Source organism: Notolepis coatsorum (assembly GCF_963971535.1).
Source record: "Notolepis coatsorum genome assembly, chromosome: 1".
Classification (NCBI taxonomy): domain Eukaryota; kingdom Metazoa; phylum Chordata; class Actinopteri; order Aulopiformes; family Paralepididae; genus Notolepis; species Notolepis coatsorum.
In genome coordinates, this window is record NC_140165.1 from 310,108,272 (window position 1) to 310,123,476 (window position 15,205).

Here is a 15,205-nt window from a genome sequence, read left to right on the forward strand (position 1 = left end):
TAGTTTTAGCCCTTCACATTTTATGTTCTTTTACTCTTTTACTAGTTTTAGCCCTTCACATTTTATGTTCTTTTACTAGTTTTAGCCCTTCACATTTTATGTTATTTTACTCTTTTACTAGTTTTAGCCCTTCACATTTTATGTTCTTTTACTCTTTTACTAGTTTTAGCCCTTCACATTTTATGTTCTTTTACTCTTTTACTAGTTTTAGCCCTTCATATTTTATGTTCTTTTACTCTTTTACTAGTTTTAGCTCTTCACATTTCATGTTCTTTTTACTCTTTTACTAGTTTTAGCTCTTCACATTTTATGTTCTTTTACTCTTTTACTAGTTTTAGCCCGTCACATTTTATGTTATTTTACTCTTTTACTAGTTTTAGCCCTTCACATTTTATGTTCTTTTACTAGTTTTAGCCCTTCACATTTCATGTTCTTTTACTCTTTTACTAGTTTTAGCTCTTCACATTTCATGTTCTTTTTACTCCTTTACTAGTTTTAGCCCTACTTACTTTATGTTCTTTGTACTCGCTTACTCGTTTTTATGTTCTTCTACACTGTAGCGCCTTGAGATTTGTTCCACAAATATAAAGCGCCCCTAGAAATTGAAAATATTATTATTAACGTCTTACAACTTCAAATATATTTTTAATCTCTTAGCTTTTCTGTGATCCGACAGTGCAGTGGACACTTGATGAAACCTAGAACAGGGATTGACTGAGGATTGACTGTTCTACTGCACCACCGTAAATCTTCTAAAGAGGGTGGGTAATTGTGAACACCTAACCCTCTCAAGGAGACAATTCCAGAATAGCTTGGAGCCTTTCCTGCTGTGTGTATGCTGCCATCATACAGCGTTTTCAACAGTCATCTTTGCTATTAGCCCTATGTCACGAACCTCCAATTTACAATTAGTAAAAATAATTATAATAATTTTTTTTTTTTTTTAATAAGGCATTGCAAGGTTTTTTTTAAGACCATTCTTTTCTCTACATCACAAATATTTGTAAGTCTGGCTGAGCACTTGCCCTAATCAACCATGAAATTGGCAACCGAAGCATATAGCAGTGATAGAATCTTTATCTTAATGGGGATCTATTGAGGGAGATGAAGTATTTGTGTACATTTGCACAGTAAGTGTGCATTAAGCTGTTTTATGGCACGACGGGGAGGCAAAGAACCACCCAACGCACAGCCGTCTAGACGCATCACCTACAAGTAGATTAGTCCGCTTATACCATGCTCATTTGCCAACACTATAAAGTGAAAGCATTGGCAGATTTTTGGTGACCTTCCCGTCGTTAAGTTTATCAAGTTGATAGGTTAGTCAGCCGTGCTCGCCGCAGTTGTTGACGAGCACGCTTTGACGGCTGTGCTCTGTAATGTTGCTATGGGCTACAGGTTGGCTACTATGGTTGCTATGGGCTACAACACCGCCAGCCAATCAGAAAAGAGTATTCACCCAGAGCAGGGTATAATAGAATGATAACCTCACTTATCTATCAAAAACAGACCTTCCTCTGAAATCGCCAGTATCTGTACTTGGTCGAGTTCTCCAAAACGTTCACTGGCTTAAGAAGTTCTTAGGCAGTTATTCCAAACCTATAGGATATTTTGCCTTTTCTAAATGAACAAAGTATCTCTTAATCTCTTCACAAATTGTGTCTCCTAACATGAATTATGCTTTTCTACTCAACAATGACTCTGTAAACATCCATATTACCTAGCTGATCGCCACAGAGTGAGCAGGTTGTGGAATCAAACCAGAGAACTACTGGAGCTATGAATAATATGCTGGAAAACTCAAAGCCTGGAGCCAGTTATGTGGAGATGTTTGGGAGACTTGCCATCGGTGCTGGTGAGGACGAAGGTCTCCGCTTGGGCCTGTTTCTTGCCGCCCACGGTCTTGGGGAACCAGTGCAGATCGATGGGGTAGAGGTCCTCCGGGAGCTTGACGACCAGGCTGGTCTCGCTGGTCAACAGGTTCCACCTCAGGATCTGGTGGTCCTCGCTGCACGAGTACAGCTCGTCTGCCGTCGTCCAGCCCACAGAGCAGACCAGTTCCTTATGTGATCCGGCGTTAAGGAAGACAATGGGGACATGTTGCCAAGGTCCCTGACCCGTGTGTGTGGGGTGGTGGAAAAACAGGTTTAATATGCTGATACTTCCCCCCAAAATATTGAATTGATACATTGACTCCACTTTTTTGCTGAAAGAAGTACTTCTTTTTGAGTAGCCTACTCCAGGGTTCCCACAGACATTGCTAAATGAAATGCAAGGACTTTCAAGTACTTTTCCAAGCACTCTTTTACATATTTTTTTTTATTGGTTAAGAAAATCGGCTTAAAACCAATTTCCGACAATTAGTTACACTTTAGATTAAAAAATTATTTTATTTTATCATGGATGAACAAAACTTTCAATGCGAATGGTTGATTTGAATTTCAATTACTTTTTAAGCACCTTGTTAAAAAATGGGATGTTTTCAAGGAATTCCAGGCCTTGACTTTTTTTCTTTTTTTTATCAAGCACTTTAAGCACTTCAAGGACCTTGTGCGAACCCTGCTACTCCGATATGGAGTACCGATAGGAGTAGGCCTATGTTGGGCGGCTACGTGGCGTAGTGGGCAAGGCGCTCGCCACGAATGCAGAGACGCTGGGCTCGCCTGTTCGAGCCCAGCGCTCCACATTGCTTTCAGTTTAGCTGGTCGTTCATACTAATACACATTGGCCGTATTAGGGGGTGGGAAACTGATGGGTGGGGATCGGGCGTTGTGGACAGCGACTCCTACAGGTCGGTTGGTGCGCCTGCGCAGTAGAATCAGGAAGTGTCGGGGGCAGCGTGAGCCTCCCACGCGTTACTCCTCGCCACTGAGAGATCGAGCTGCGCAGGTGAAAAGATGCGACTGCTGTTACCTCAAGTACCGGAGGGGACTTGTGCTATGTATGACTTAGTCCACATTGCAGCCGGCTTGTGGGAGGCAAGAAACAGCGTTCGTGACAGGGGAGGGTTGAATTGGATGATACGAAATTGGGATGGGAGAAAATATAGAAAAATGGGAGAAAAAGTGGATCAAAAACAAAAAGGAGTAGGCCTATGTTTACTTGATAATGACCCCGTTTTTGACAGCTACTACTGAAACTGAGAACCATTGGTTTATCACCTAATTTACGTAACCCAAACAAGAGAGCATATCTGCTGATGCAATTGTATGAGCTTTGACGCGATATGTACTCATTTAGAAGTGTTTGGAACGTGGCATTATCGTGGCGGGGGGTGAGGCGATGTTTCCTGGACGAGCGCTGCAGGAGTGCCTTCTCGCCATGGGCCCCAGGGTTGTGAATACTGTGGAACTGCTTTTTCATGTACCTGTAGCTACATGTTTGCAGGAGGGATTTATGAACGGTTGGGATAACAGTAGGGATCAAGCATAAGTGGCAGCTAGAGTGGCAGCTCTGTGGCCCATTTTTATTCTTATTCGTGACTTTTGTTTTTGACTACCTAAATGTTTACTGTGAGCAATCTGTAGTGCCGAATTTCCCTCGGGATAAATAAAGTATTTCTATTCTATTCTATTTGTTTGCCTGCTATGTGGTTAGTTAGCAGCAGTAGCTATAGCAGGTCTAACCAGTTAACAACTTGTTACCGGTTTGACCGGTGTGTGCTCCGTGAAGCAAGGAGATGGACTGCGACTGCCTTCATTTGGGACATGCCACTACTATGCCATGTGCCAATTTTAGTAGTGTGTGTTGAGCTGCAGCTCTGACAACGCTATACGTTACAAATGAACGTTAGCAAAATGGTTATTTATTCGAGAGAATGGCGTCACAGTCCTTCTCACTCAAGTTTCACTCGTGAACATTATGACCCCCCCCCCCCCCCCCCCCCCCAGCAGTTTGTCAGCCAGCTCTAAGGACAATTTGATTATATCCATAAAAACTATGTTATTTACATTTTACTGATTAAATATAAGTACAAAACTCATATTTCAGCTGTGTTAGCGGTACCTCCGGCTGTCTCTCAGTCGCCCCGTTCGCGGGTGGGAAGCCAGTGGGGTGTGAGTCCTGGTCGTTGCAATAGCGACTCCTACTGGTTGTCCCTGTTCAGCAGGGAGGAGATCTGCATGCGTTACTCTCTCCCAGTGAAACTCCTCGCTGTCAGGTGAAAAGAAGCGGCAGGCGACTCCACGTGTATCGGAGGCGGCATGTGGTGGTATTCTACACCCTTACCAGACCAACAGCAGGGCAGAGCAACGACCAGGGGGGAATTGGCATAATGACTCAATTGAGGGATATGAGGAAAAAAGTAGAAAGACATTTTATATGGTTGCAATCTGGTAAAAAGGTAAATGCCAATTTTGGTTGTGTCAATGTGCTATCTCAATGGGACAATTAGTATTCGAGCAATAGACTCAAAAATAAACCCAGAGCATAAAGCAGGTTTCCTACACACTTTTGTTGATCAAATTCCATGACTTTTCCAGTCTATTGTAGGGCTGCCCCCTCTTAGTCGATTGATTGGTTCATTTTTTTTTTAAGTAATTTTATGCTGATATGATAAGCCCTGGATATAAAGAGGTCCCTCAGCAGGACTACATCTGGGAAACATAATTTGACAGATTTGTCAACAATATCAAAATCAACTTGTCGACAAAGTCCTAATCGACTAAGGGTTTCTTTAGTTGAGGACAGGCCTAGCCTATTAAATTAAAAAAGCTTCATGTTCCATGTTATAATGGTATTTGCCAATGTATTTAAGTTCAATTAACATGTAATTGTTGAATAGTTGATTTGAATGTCCAAGGCTTTATTTTGTCCAGCAAAAACTCACTTTGGACAATGGAAATATGTTATTTTCATTATTTTGAATTATGGTTCCTTCAAACATAACTAAATTCACCAGCAGGCTTGATATCATCATTTGACTGCATGAAAACAAGACTATAAACACATTTCCATGACATTTCTTGGACAACACAATTTTCAAATTCCATTACTTTTCCAATAATAATAAATACTAAATATTATAAATAAATACCACTGAGTTCTGGAGCAACGACCATAGCTAACGTGGCCTTTAAGAGATAAACTATTTAAAGCTCACCTGAGGAGCTGAGTCAGACTACACTTGTGATTTAGCTGTGTGAAAGAAGTGAGTATCAATTGTGTATTCATTTGGTTGTTTCTCTCTGAATCAATCAGCACAGTTCACCCCTGTCATAGGAGGGTGTGACTCTAGCAGCCTGTGGTATTTCCATAAAGGCACTTCCACAGAGCTTAGACTGTGTAGTGTAGGTCACACACGTGATTTTCGCATCGCAAAGAAATTGTGAGTTTAGTCAAAAATGATTTTTTAATCCAGCCTCTCCTCGTCTGACTGCAGTTTTTTTTGCTTGATACTGCCCCTAGCAGGCCAGTGTACAAAAACAAGAAAATAGCTGTTTAGTACACTATAGTAGCATCAGCAAAACAGCTGTCAGATGAGGAGAGGCTGGATTCAAAGTACATTTTCTCATACATTTGTGACCTACACAGTCTTAAGCTCTGTAGAAATGTCTGTTGCAGCAATGATGCGTTTTTAACTGTTATATCTCTAAAAGCCACAATAGCTACGGTCAAAGCTCCAGTCAGAACAAAAATACAGAGTAATTTCTCTGAGTAAGAGTACTGACCTAGGATCAGACTGCTCTGTTCACATCACCATATAAACTTCACCATGCCTGGTCTAAGATCAGCACTCCTACTTTGAGATGCTTGGTAAATAACAGAGCTATAGGTTTTCCACGACTGCAGGACCCTTGATGAAGGATATGTTTTGGTTCCTTTAGCAATGATGTTTTCAATCTCATGGTTGGTGGTTGAGCCAAATGGTTCCTCTGAAGAAATCACTGTAACAAAAAGACAAATGCAGTACATTGGAGACAGTCCCTTGATTAACGATCCAAACTAGCTGTAAAAAATATATATATATTACAAAAGACTGCATGCGTGTGTTTTTGAATGTGATAACCGCGCAGGATCGGCGGCTGTTGACAGTATCTTCCTATGATGTGGCCAAATATCAAAAGCGTCTATCGTTGCTACGGTAACGCTAACTTACCTGGCTGTCGCTAGTAACGTTAGCTCTCGGACGACACACTTAGTACAGGAGTCTAACTAACTATATCTTGCTTTTGTGTGTTAAGCAGACATAGCCCTTTGGTTGAGATCGGCAAGCCAAATAATTACTAGCGGTACATTAAATGTTATTGTGTTCATCGACAGCTACATTGCTGGAACAGAGGGACGTAACGTTAGCAATGAGGGTATAGAGCTAACGCTAACGTGACGTCGGCTACATGGGAACTGGGTTGCCGACGTCACCTAATTGTCGCGAGAGTTGTTAAGTCACAGTCCAACTTCCTCAATAATAATTGATTATTTCAAATAGTTTACTGGTGGTACTAATATCGCTATCCTGCATGATAATATATGTACATCACTTTGATACTTTAGCTAATTCGAGTAAAAACACCTCGTTAATTAATAGTCGTACATCCAAAAGTACAATTCTGGGTGAACATTGAATGAATGAATTAATGAATTAATGAATGATGAATGAAAACTTTATTTAACAGATTGCAGAATGGGTACAATACAGTACGGCTCAATACACACAATTGGTAAGGGGATGCAGACCAGAGAAAGACGTTTGTCTTGTTTACATCAGGGTCCCCCATTTTCAATTCATAGTGACATTTATTATGACATACACAACATACATGACATCATGACATTTATGGCATAGGGACATACATAGTAGAAAAGACTCACGCACATCCCAAATGTAGTCACGGGTGCTAGACTCGAATTAGATCTGTAATGTTTGTGGAAGAAAAGTCTGCACACCGTCTAGTGTTCCCAAGTTTTAATGTACTTGAACACATACATGACAGGTATAGTACTGTTACATTTGTGACATATACGATATGCAAATATACAGTACTGTTACCCATAGATCCTAACAGAATATATAGGATATGATGGGGAGGAGACTGTACATTAGGAGGGGGTGGGTGGGTGGGAGAGAGAGAAATATACATACGGTGGGGAGAGAATATATACATACAGTGGGGAGGAGACTGTACATTAGGAGGGGGTGGGTGGGTGGGAGAGAAATATACATACGGTGGGGAGAGAATATATACATACGGTGGGGAGGAGACTGCATGTACATTTGGAGGGGGAGGGTGGGTGAGAGAGAAATATACATACGGTGGGGAGAAAATATATACATACGGTGGGGAGGAGAGTAGACTATCTATTAGGAGGGGGTGGGGGGTTTGGACATTTATAAACCGTATACGGTGGCCAGTTTCGAATGGCAGCCTCCCGTAGGTGCTCTTTAAGAGCGGTTTTGAATGTGGGTAGGGATTCACATTACTTTACAGCTTTGGGTAGGGCGTTCCACATTGTTGTGGCATAATTGCTAAACGTGTTTAGTCCCTTGTTTGAGCCGAATCTGGGTTTAACATGATTTGTGGAGCTCCCTCTGGTGTTGTGATCGTGGTATTCACTGACCTTTGGGAAGTATTTTGACATGTACATGGGTAGTCGTATAGTGTATCTTGTAGACCAGGCCCATTGCAAGTTGCTGTACTCTGTCGTCTACTCTGTCGTCTAGTCATCCTAGGTTGTCAAAGTGGACAGGGGTGAGGTGGGTTCTAGGAGTAAGGTCAAGTAGTAGTCTGACCAGTTTGTTTTGTGATGTTTGTAATCTTGTTTTTAGCGCCTTTGAGGTGCTTTGGTACCATGAGGTGCAAGCATAGTCGTAGTACCCTTGAATGAGTGCTCCTGCCAGAGTCTTCATGTATTCTTGTTTACCAGAGAGATCTTGACCGTGCCTACTTTTTGGGGATTGGGCTGTATACAAATGTCGGCATAACACTTAAAATAGTTTGAAACGTTCGTTTTGTTAGTGCACCAAAGTATGTCAAGCAACACTGGCCACTGAGCATTCGTGCCTTTGTGAAAAGTTATGTTTGATACGTTTTCATGCATGTCTTCAGTCTTCCTGGTATTACTATTTTTCCCCAGTCAGCTGCAGGATATTTCCTCATTTCCCTATCTGAACATTTTATATTACCGAATCTCCAAGTGACCTAAAACTAGAGGTAATGACTATCGCTGGGTCTTGGTGGTCTTCGGCGTGGTGGCGTATAGTCGTGTGTTTTGTCCTAAAGTTTTACTTTACTAGCAAAACACTATCTAGATATAGATGTAGCAGTACTGTCTATCTATCTGTATGTTGTGTATGTCATAACATATTATGTTATGATGAATTGAAAATGGGGGACCCTGATGTAAACAAGACGAAAGCATTTCTCTGGTCTGCATCCCCTAACAATTGTGTGTATTGAGCTGTACTGTACCCATTCTGCAATCTGTTAATAAAGTTTTCAATCAATCAACAAATCTAATCCCTGTTTACAAATCGTTTCCCCCCAAAAGAGGCGTGGCGACCGAAACAGGGGCGTGTTATCACAATTCAGTGCGGATGACGTATTGCCGGACCGCAACACGTAGCAACACACTACATAATATTTTGAAAACATGATTATTATACACAAAATATATCAAACTAGTAAACTGTCGAGGAAATATAATCATAATGGCAATTATATTTATTAAGAAAGTTGTGAGTCAGGTCTGAGACCTTGAACAAATTTGAAATTATATGGGGTCCCTTTTTGGAATGCTTAGCTAGAACATAAGTGCTTCTCAATGTCCTCCTGTGTATTTTCTGTACTATGTATTGACAACACTACTATGTATGTGTGTATATATATATGTATATATATATGTATGTGTATATATGTCAGAGAATCAGCCCCTTGCGTCCTTAGTGTATAGCATTTGACATGGTGTATGTTTGTTCATTGATGTGACAGTGTCTGGCAACATACTGTTTGTGTTCTTTTTATTTATTTTTTATTTTCTTTGTGTTTGTGATTTGTCTTGATGTATGTTTGTGAAACTATAAAAGCTGAAAATAAAATATTATAAGAAAGTTGTGAGTGTGAGCATCAGAATACGTTACTACATGTTGTGTTTGAGGCATGACAGATTTGGACTATGTCACTATGAATTGAAATGGGGGACCCTGATGTAAAACAAGACAAACGTCTTTCTCTGCTCTGCATCCCCTTGACAATTGTGTGTATTGAGCCGTACTGTATTGTACCCATTCTGCTAAATCTGTTAAATAAAGTTTTCATTCATTCATTGGCATCGTCCCCCTCTTTTTGAATTTCATGTTTCTCCCCCCTCCCCCCCTTGCCCTTTGAACGGTCCATGGTGCAATAGGGTATATCTGCAGAGCCGCAAGCCCAACGTCTGGGCGGGGCTTGTACTCTGTGTTGTTTCCTGTAAAACCCAGAAGTAGTTCGTTTGTGCTGTTTATTTTTACAAGCAGTGAGGACTCGACAGCATTTGCATTTCTGTGTTCCGTGTTAGGGTTAGGGTTAAGGTTAGGGTTAAAAATAAACAGCACAAACTGACTACTTCCGGGTTTTACAGGAAACATACCCAAAGTATGTATTGAGCTGAAATCATTGAGCTGGTTGAAAAAACCCTCAGCTCGGAACTAGGCAAAATCTGCATATGGCTCGCTGATAACAAACTATCATTACACATGGGCAAAACAGAGTCCATTCTCTTCGGTTCAAATAACAAACTCAGCAAGACCGACGGCTTCTCAGTTGCAGTGGGTGACAATATTGTCACAAGGAAAGACGAAATTACCTACCTGGGTTCCAGCCCCTAGAGGCAAATCTTTCCTGTGACAAAATGGCATCCAATGTAATAAAAAAAGTCAACCAACAAACTAGATTCTTGTACCGGATCTCCTCTCTGGTAAACAAGAATACCCTGAAGACTCTGGCAGGAGCACTCATTCAAGGGTACTACGACTATGCTTGCACCTCATGGTACCAAAGCACCTCAAAGGCGCTTAAAACAAAATGACAAACATCACAAAACAAACTGGTCAGACTACTACTTGACCTTACCCCCAGAACCCACCTCACCCCTGCCCACTTTGACAACCTAGGATGGCTTAGAGTAGACGACAGAGTACAGCAACTTGCAATGGGCCTGGTCTACAAGATACACTATACGACTAAGGTACCCATGTACATGTCAAAATACTTCCCAAAGGTCAGTGAATACCACAACCACTACACCAGAGGAAGCTCAACAAATCATGTTAAACCCAGATTCGGCTCAAACAAGGGACTAAACACGTTTTGCAATTATGCCACATCATACATCAATGTGGAACGCCCTACCCAAAGCTGTAAAGGAATGTGAATCCCTACCCACATTCAAAACTGCTCTTAAAGAGCACCTACGGGAGGCTGCAATTCGAAACTGGCCACCGTAAATGCCCAAAACCCCCACCACCTCCTAATAGACAGTTTCCTCCCCACCGCATATATATATTCCCTCCCCGCCGTATGGATATTTCTCTCCCACCCACCCACCCCCTTCTAATGTACAGTCCCCTCCCCATCATATGTATATACTCTGTCAGGATCTAGGGGTAACAGTACTGTATATTTGAATACCGTTTATGTCACAAATGTATCAGTACTAAATACCTATATGTCCCTATGCCATAAATGTCATGTATGTTGTGTATGTCATAAATGTCTATATGAATTGAAAATGGGGGACCCTGATGGAAACAAGACAAACGTCTTTTTCAGGTCTGCATCCCCTTAACAATTGTGTGTATTGAGCCGTACTGTATTGTACCCATTCTGCAATCTGTTAAATAAAGTTTTCATTCATTCATTCATTCAGCTGTACTGTACCCATTCTGCAATCTGTTAATAAAGTTTTCAATCAATCAATCAATCAAACAACAACACAGAGTACAAGCCCAGACGCCCCGCCCACGCACATACAAGCCCCATACTTTTTGTAAACGTTATGTATATACCTGTTATGTCTATTCTTATTACTTGATTTATTGCACAAATGTCTTATTCTCATCCTATTCTTATTATTGTATTATTGCACAATCGTTGAGGGCATGACCCCGGCCGCATTTCACTGTATGCTTGTATGCCGTGACAAATACTGATGCCACTCCTGATGAATTGAAAATGGGGAGGGAACCCTGATGTAAACAAGACGAAAGTCTGGTCTGCATCCCCTTAACAATTGTGTGTATTGAGCCGTACTGTATATTGTACCCATTCTGCAATCTGTTAAATAAAGTTTTCAATCAAATCAATCATACAACTCTTGACTTGAAGCCCCGCCCAGACGTTGGGGCTTGCGGCTCTGCAGATATACCCTACTCCCATGGTGCCTTGCGTCGGTTTCTAACTGGTTCGGTTGGACGGCAACAGTTTAGGCGCCATTTACAAACCCGAGCTCCTCCGAGGCAGAGCGGCGCGAGACGACAACATGGCGGCTGCGTCTTCTTGTTGAATCTTTTTTGTGGACTTTATTTGATCAACGTTTTGGATAAACGAAAGCTACACTTTTTTCCACGACATTTGGTGAGAACAACAACAACAAGGGAATATATCACACACAAGGTGATGATAATAAGAAATAACTTTAGCAGACAGTCACACACACAAAGCAGGGAGGTCCGGTCTGTTGGCTGGAAAAATACATTTATAAATATAAGAAGGTTAGCCTTCCTCGTTAGCTTGTCTAACGTCGGCAGTAACAGTATGGACGTGTTCATCGCGAATAGGACCACAAGCTGTGTGGACGTTAGTTTTGCTGGATAAATAGCGATGTTTTATTGTTAAAAAAAAACAACACCCACCTATCTTCTCTAACGTCCACTTGACAGTCTAGTCATGTTGGCTAACGTGGAGCTAACAGCCCCGCCGTCTATCAGACACGGCGAACACAATACCAGTCTCTGTGTCGATTCTTCTTACTAGTTAACGCGCTAAGTTACTGTACGTTTATCGGTAGCATTTTTTTAAACAATTATTTATAACTATCAACCTATGTTAATAACATTGTTGTTCGCCTCCTCCGTTCTTCCCAATTAGCGAGGACTATTTAGCACATTATTATCGTTTTATCCTACGTTGTTAGAATTATCGCATATTATCGTTTTATCCTACGCGTTCACCACTGAACCAAACTGTGTTACAGTTATAACGTTAGAGTTAACTGTTGCATCGTACGTGATTCTAAACTACCACCCAAGCTGGGTTACTATACTAACTACTAATGTCACCTCCAATTAAATTATAATTTAATTAGCATATTAGAGCAATACGTCTCTTTTCTTTGACTGAAAATATGGCGTCGGGCAAGTTAACCATGTCATCTGTCAGACTGTGATATTGCAACAACCATCCATTGATAATTGGCTTGATTTATTAAACGAGTCCCACACAGACTATAGAGTCGTAATAATCGGTGGCTATAATTTGGTAACGAGCAAGTTTAGCTGAAAATGAGCGAGCTGCTCTGTTCGTGTGCGAGATTTAATTTAATTTCAAAACTTTATTTAATAATAAACTCGAAAGGCAATTGAGGTTTTCCCTCATTTACAGTCACACGTCGAGTGTATACATAGAGCTGAGCAAAAAAAAACAAAGGCATATAAAATCACACAGCATATATGATCATAGCAATTAGACGAGTAAATGATAACAATCAATTAAAAAAACGTAAAACTTGATTTGACAACGGGTTGTTGGGAGTCGTCGATCAAGGTTTTTAATAATAAAGTCAGAGGGGAGAATCAGTATCAGCAGGTTAACCCTTTCACTACCACACTACAGAGGGTTAACCCTTTCACTACCACATGACAGCAGGTTAACCCTTTCACTACCACATGACAGCGGGTTAACCCTTTCACTACCACACTACAGAGGGTTAACCCTTTCACTACCACATGACAACAGGTTAACCCTTTCACTACCACACTACAGAGGGTTAACCTTTCACTACCACATGACAGCAGGTTAACCCTTTCATCACTACCACAACAAACCCTTTCACTACCACATTACAGAAGGTTAACCCTTTCACTACCACACTACAGAAGGTTAACCCTTTAACTACCACACTACCATTTAATAATAATTAGGACCATCATCATCAAAGTGGCTCTGGGAGAGTGACAGGCGCAAAAAACACTCATGGATATTCCCCTTTTTTGTTTTTTTTTTATTTATTTTTCTACACCAGTTATCCCCTCTCAGACTTCACATCATGCCGTCTAAAACGGCCTCCTCCGCGAAGCCCAGAGGGAAAGGGTCGCAGGCGCCTCGGGCTGATGATGACTCCTCCGGAGACGAGCTGGGCGCGCTGCCCCCTAAAGACACCAACTCCCCCGGCCAGGAGGAGCCGAGCGCAGGCGAGTAACACTGTGTTGGTGTCTCTCTGTGTGTGTTGGTGTCTGTCTGTCTGTGTGCACTGTTGGTGTCTCTCTGTCTGTCTGTGTGTGTGTGTGTGTGCGTCTGTGTGTTGGTGTCTCTCTGTCTGTCTGTGTGTGTGTGCGTCTGTGTGTTGGTGTCTCTCTGTCTGTGTGCACTGTTGGTGTCTCTCTGTTTTGGTGTCTGTCTGTGTGTGTGTGTGTGTGTGCGTCTGTGTGTTGGTGTTTCTCTGTCTGTGTGCACTGTTGGTGTCTCTCTGTTTTGGTGTCAATCTGTCGGTGTGTGTGTCTCTGTGTTGGTGTCTCTCTGTGCGCGATGTCAATAAGTTGTGACTTGTGTTGTGTTGTGCGATGCATGTCGCTGATTGGGAAGAGGCTGTTATAGGGACCAACTGGCAAATCGTTTTTTTTTTAAATTATTATTATCCCTTGATTCATAACACGTCGCTAGATTGCTTGGGATTTTTTTCTTTCTCCAAGTCATCAATAAATGTCTCTTTTGATTTTGATGATGATTATGATGATGACGATGGCGTCGAGTCGTGCGCGTTTGTTGCGAACAAGGTAATTTATTTGGAATAATTTTAAGTGTCTTTATTATGTACCGGATCAAAGGAGCGTTTCACCTCTTTTTCATTTGTCTTCTTTTTTTAAAACTTCGATTGAAATTGTTTATTTAGGAGGAACTTGGTGTATTCATGGGTACTAATTGGTATTTTGTCGTCTTGTTACTTTGAATTGTTGTGGACTTTAATGTTTTTTTTTCTAATTGTTATCTTTATATGGTTGACGTTTTTTGTTGTTGAAAGAACAGTATTTACAACAGTTGGCTTAAATAGCATGTTTATGGTTCTATGTTGAGCACAATGGGAGTTCAGAGCAGTGGTTTTGTGTCTGTGTGATGGCAAAGCATGATCGGTTCTAGGCTCCACATTGTGCTGTGATCATGTCGCGCACAGTGTGGCTTTGGTTATAGATGGGTTTCGTTCGAAAACTATCATCTGTTTCAATATTGCTCTCATGTTCAAATTCGAACGAATTTGTGTGGTCTAGTTATTTATCATCGGTGGAATGATTGTACCGTTGGCACATCTGTGTTTGTATAACGATTAACTAAGGCTCGGTCGTATTTATACTGTCAAGATCATGTGTGCTGTTTGGCTCCTATTTTTGTGAACAAAGAAATAATGCAAGTAAACTTTCTCTGGAGTCTTTGTTCCTCTTCTGTGACCAGCGCACTGCTTATGTTGTGTTTGTTTGTTTTGCTCCACCACCCCTCCCCCACACACCCACTGCCCCCCCCCCCCCCCCACCTGAAATGAATCGCGCAGAGTAATAAAAGTTATACTTTTTCTTGCCACAGATCACGGGGAGGGGGGTGCCGAGGGCGAGGCGGTTGATACTCGAAGTTTGGAGGAGATTCTGGGTAGCATCCCTCCACCCCCGCCCCCAGCAATGACCAATGAACCGGGTGCTCCTCGCTTGATGATAACACATTTGGTTAATAGGAACTTTAAATCTTATGCTGGCGAGGAGATTCTGGGGCCTTTCCACAAGGTACGACAAGTCACATGATATTACCAGATATGATTCCCATTTGGGAAATATTCTGTCAGTATTTTTGTTCTGTGCAGTATATTGCAATCTGCCCCCCCCCCCCCCCCCCCAATGTTATATCAATGCAGACTTGTTGCCCCATATAGTTATATAAAAGTGTCTGTTGAGTAATTAAATAATATTTGATACTATGTGGACAACTGAAAATAATAATAATTATAAAAAGTAAAGTTTTAAGAACCTTAA

General features: G+C 41.4%; 2 protein-coding genes across 6 annotated transcripts in view; one reads left to right on the forward strand and one right to left on the reverse strand.

Moving 5' to 3' along the window:
• Positions 1–2,190, reverse strand: part of ift80 (intraflagellar transport 80 homolog (Chlamydomonas)) — a gene marked incomplete at its 5' end in the record, with an annotated part of 142,501 nt that extends 140,311 nt beyond the window's left edge. The window contains one exon of the mRNA XM_084311366.1: positions 1,845–2,190. Coding sequence (XP_084167492.1) covers positions 1,845–2,190 — 346 coding nt within the window. The remainder of the gene's footprint in view (positions 1–1,844) is intronic.
• A 9,234-nt stretch (positions 2,191–11,424) lies between these two features.
• smc4 (structural maintenance of chromosomes 4) overlaps positions 11,425–15,205 on the forward strand; it is a 65,331-nt gene continuing 61,550 nt past the window's right edge. The window contains exons 1-3 of one of the 5 annotated variants that reach the window (XM_084316085.1): positions 11,425–11,549; positions 13,230–13,384; positions 14,766–14,959. In XM_084316085.1, the coding sequence (XP_084172211.1) occupies positions 13,240–13,384; positions 14,766–14,959 (339 nt within the window). In that variant the 5' untranslated portion in view covers positions 11,425–11,549; positions 13,230–13,239. Of the gene's footprint in view, positions 11,589–13,215; positions 13,385–13,503; positions 13,967–14,765; positions 14,960–15,205 lie in introns of those variants that run through there. The other 4 variants (XM_084316083.1, XM_084316086.1, XM_084316084.1 and 1 more) reach the window with 4 other exon arrangements.